A 2,540-nucleotide genomic window follows, 5' to 3' on the forward strand; every position below is an offset into this window, starting at 1 on the left:
CCCGGCACCCGCGTGGCAGCTGTCACATTGTGCAGGTGCAGTGCAGCTTGGCAAGGTGCTGCACACAGTCCCAGAGCTGGGGCAGCTCCAGCAGTCACCAAGAACCTGGCAGCACTCAGCCTGAGCAGCCCCACCTCCCAGACAGCATGCAGAGCCCTGCGGCGCCTTGCAGAGTTGTGCCGCACCTATGCGATCTGACAGATGCCCCATGGGGGGAGAGCTGATCCCCGCTGCCTCGGACTACACAGGGGGGCTCTGCCATGAGCCCCCAGAGGCCCCGATTGGTCCTGCTGCATCCAGTGAGTGCAGGGCTTTTTTTTTGCTTTTTTTTTAAGTCTGCTGCTGCTGCCTATTCTATTCAAAGGAGATTCAGCCCAATTCGATGGCCGAATCTCCAAATCCGAATCAAAATTAGGACAGTGATTCTAATCAACTAATTGAATCACTTTTCCTCTGAATTGGCTGAATCCGAAGCTGAATCAAATACTTGCCTAGAAACCAGGGCGGCAGAGCACCAGGGCCCATGTATGTGAAGAGTCAACAGAGACGTGTGCTTGAAGTGTACCAGACTGCAAAAGAATGAAATAGTGCAAAGTCTAACCAGACCAAGGGAAGTTTAAATGTTTGAGACCCAAACACATCAGCCCATTTGAGGACCAGCGGATAGTATTTTACCAGGGCTGCCAAGTATTAAATTTCATGAATATTCCACATGCTGTGGAATACTACCCTTTCCTTTGACTCCACATGCTGTGGAATACTACCCTTTCCTTTGACTCCCTATGTAGTCTCTCAAAGGAAAAAGGCATCATAAACACTGGATGTCAGAAACGAGTTAAGATTTCACCAGAAAAGCATGACGACATATAGAAACAGGAGTCCCTGTTCACAGCTTAGCATACACTGAAAAGAAGTTTTTTTTAAAAACCCATTTCAATTCCAATAAGGCAATAAGGAAAAGAAATATTTGGCAATTTCTTTCGAGCCACTTTCTTGTTTTCTTATAAAAGTCACAGCAGAAACTGTTTATAATGATCCTATTACCTCATACCTGCATTTCACAAGGCCTGGGTACCAAAATTAGAATTTAATTCACTTAATAACTGCTACTAATAACCCCAAATGCAAAGATTACAATTACAATAGAAAGAGCATGACTTAATCATAAATGAATTAAGAACTGGTTCTGCAAATGCTTCCTTCAATACATTTCTCACCTATGTAGCTCTCTTAAGATACAATTCAATATAAAACAAAGAAAAAAATATAGCACTTCACTATTCAATTTTGGATTATGGCACCTGTTTCCTAGACTCGGTGCATACACCCTGTAATATTTTCATAATTCCAAAAATGAACATTAACCACTTCACACAGTGCAACACTAACCTAATTGCAAAGCTATGCTACAAATAGTTTTTCTATTAAAAAATACATTTTTCTTCTTAACGAAAGGTGTGTGTTTTTGAATGACTGTTTCAAATGATACACATTTCAGCATGTTCCAGAACTAAAGGAACATAGTTATTTTTTCTAATTTACTTTTTACAAATATGCTCTTTTACCAGTTCAATGAACAACCACATTTAGGCAGCTGAACAAGTGGCATTCTGATTTTAGCATCCTGATTTAGAGAAAACAGTTCTCCTGTTTGCTGTACTGGGCTTTTTTTCTGGTTAAATACACATTAACTTGTCAGACTGACCTTCAGTTCCCTCCCCCCATAATACATTAAAATTCTTTAAAAAGACAAGTTTAGAGATATCACCTTTTGGTAAACCTCCAAAAGTCTGCTGCCTTGTCTGGCACACATTGTGTACATGCATCTGTCAAGAAAATTTGATGACAAATCACCTGCTTCCTGACATATAGGCTTGCACAGACTTTAAATTCCCATGAAATGTCTTTGTCTACCAGGAAGAAAAATATTCTTCTTTTAGGTAATGATCAATCCTAAACTCCACCTCCTCTCCACTTGTTTTAGATTTATTTTTTTTACTGTTTTAATATGAATCAGTAAAAATCTACTGCACGATGTGACTTCCTGATCATCTCTAGAGCAAAAGTAAAAAAAAGATGTGAATGAATGAAGGAAATGAAAACAAAGGCTTCAGCACTGCAAATGTTTTCAAGTGGTGATAAAACAGATCCTTTTCAAGACTGGCTTGTCTCAGTCTGCTTAAAATTAAAATTGAACTCAAACAGATAAATTACACTTTTGAGAATAACCTTAATACAATATGTTCAGCATAATACTGTAAATCTAAACATACCTGAATTGGAATCAAACTTTGTGTCTGACCTGAAAAAAAAAAGCCAGAAAGAGATAATGTTATAAAAACTACTATTATATCATGGAAATTAGGCGACAGAATAAAAAAAAAACTCCTAGTATTTCACAAGAAAGCATATGGTGGTACATTAATATTTAATGTGTACAAATACATTTTTAATTCCAAATGGGGTTTTTTAAACTTAACACTCATATATCTTTTTAACAATGTACAGATACGAGGAAGTCAAATTTAAAAGTAAACCAC

General features: G+C 38.1%; 1 protein-coding gene across 3 annotated transcripts in view; it reads right to left on the reverse strand.

Annotated features, from left to right (window-relative positions):
* Positions 1-2,540, reverse strand: part of MSRB3 (methionine sulfoxide reductase B3) — a 113,040-nt gene that overhangs the window by 63,329 nt on the left and 47,171 nt on the right. For all 3 annotated transcript variants that reach the window (XM_014519384.2, XM_006022477.3, XM_025202806.1), the window contains one exon: positions 2,274-2,302. In XM_014519384.2, the coding sequence (XP_014374870.2) occupies positions 2,274-2,302 (29 nt within the window). The remainder of the gene's footprint in view (positions 1-2,273; positions 2,303-2,540) is intronic.

The sequence above is a fragment of the Alligator sinensis genome, unplaced genomic scaffold (genome assembly GCF_000455745.1).
Source record: "Alligator sinensis unplaced genomic scaffold, ASM45574v1 scaffold65_1, whole genome shotgun sequence".
Classification (NCBI taxonomy): domain Eukaryota; kingdom Metazoa; phylum Chordata; order Crocodylia; family Alligatoridae; genus Alligator; species Alligator sinensis.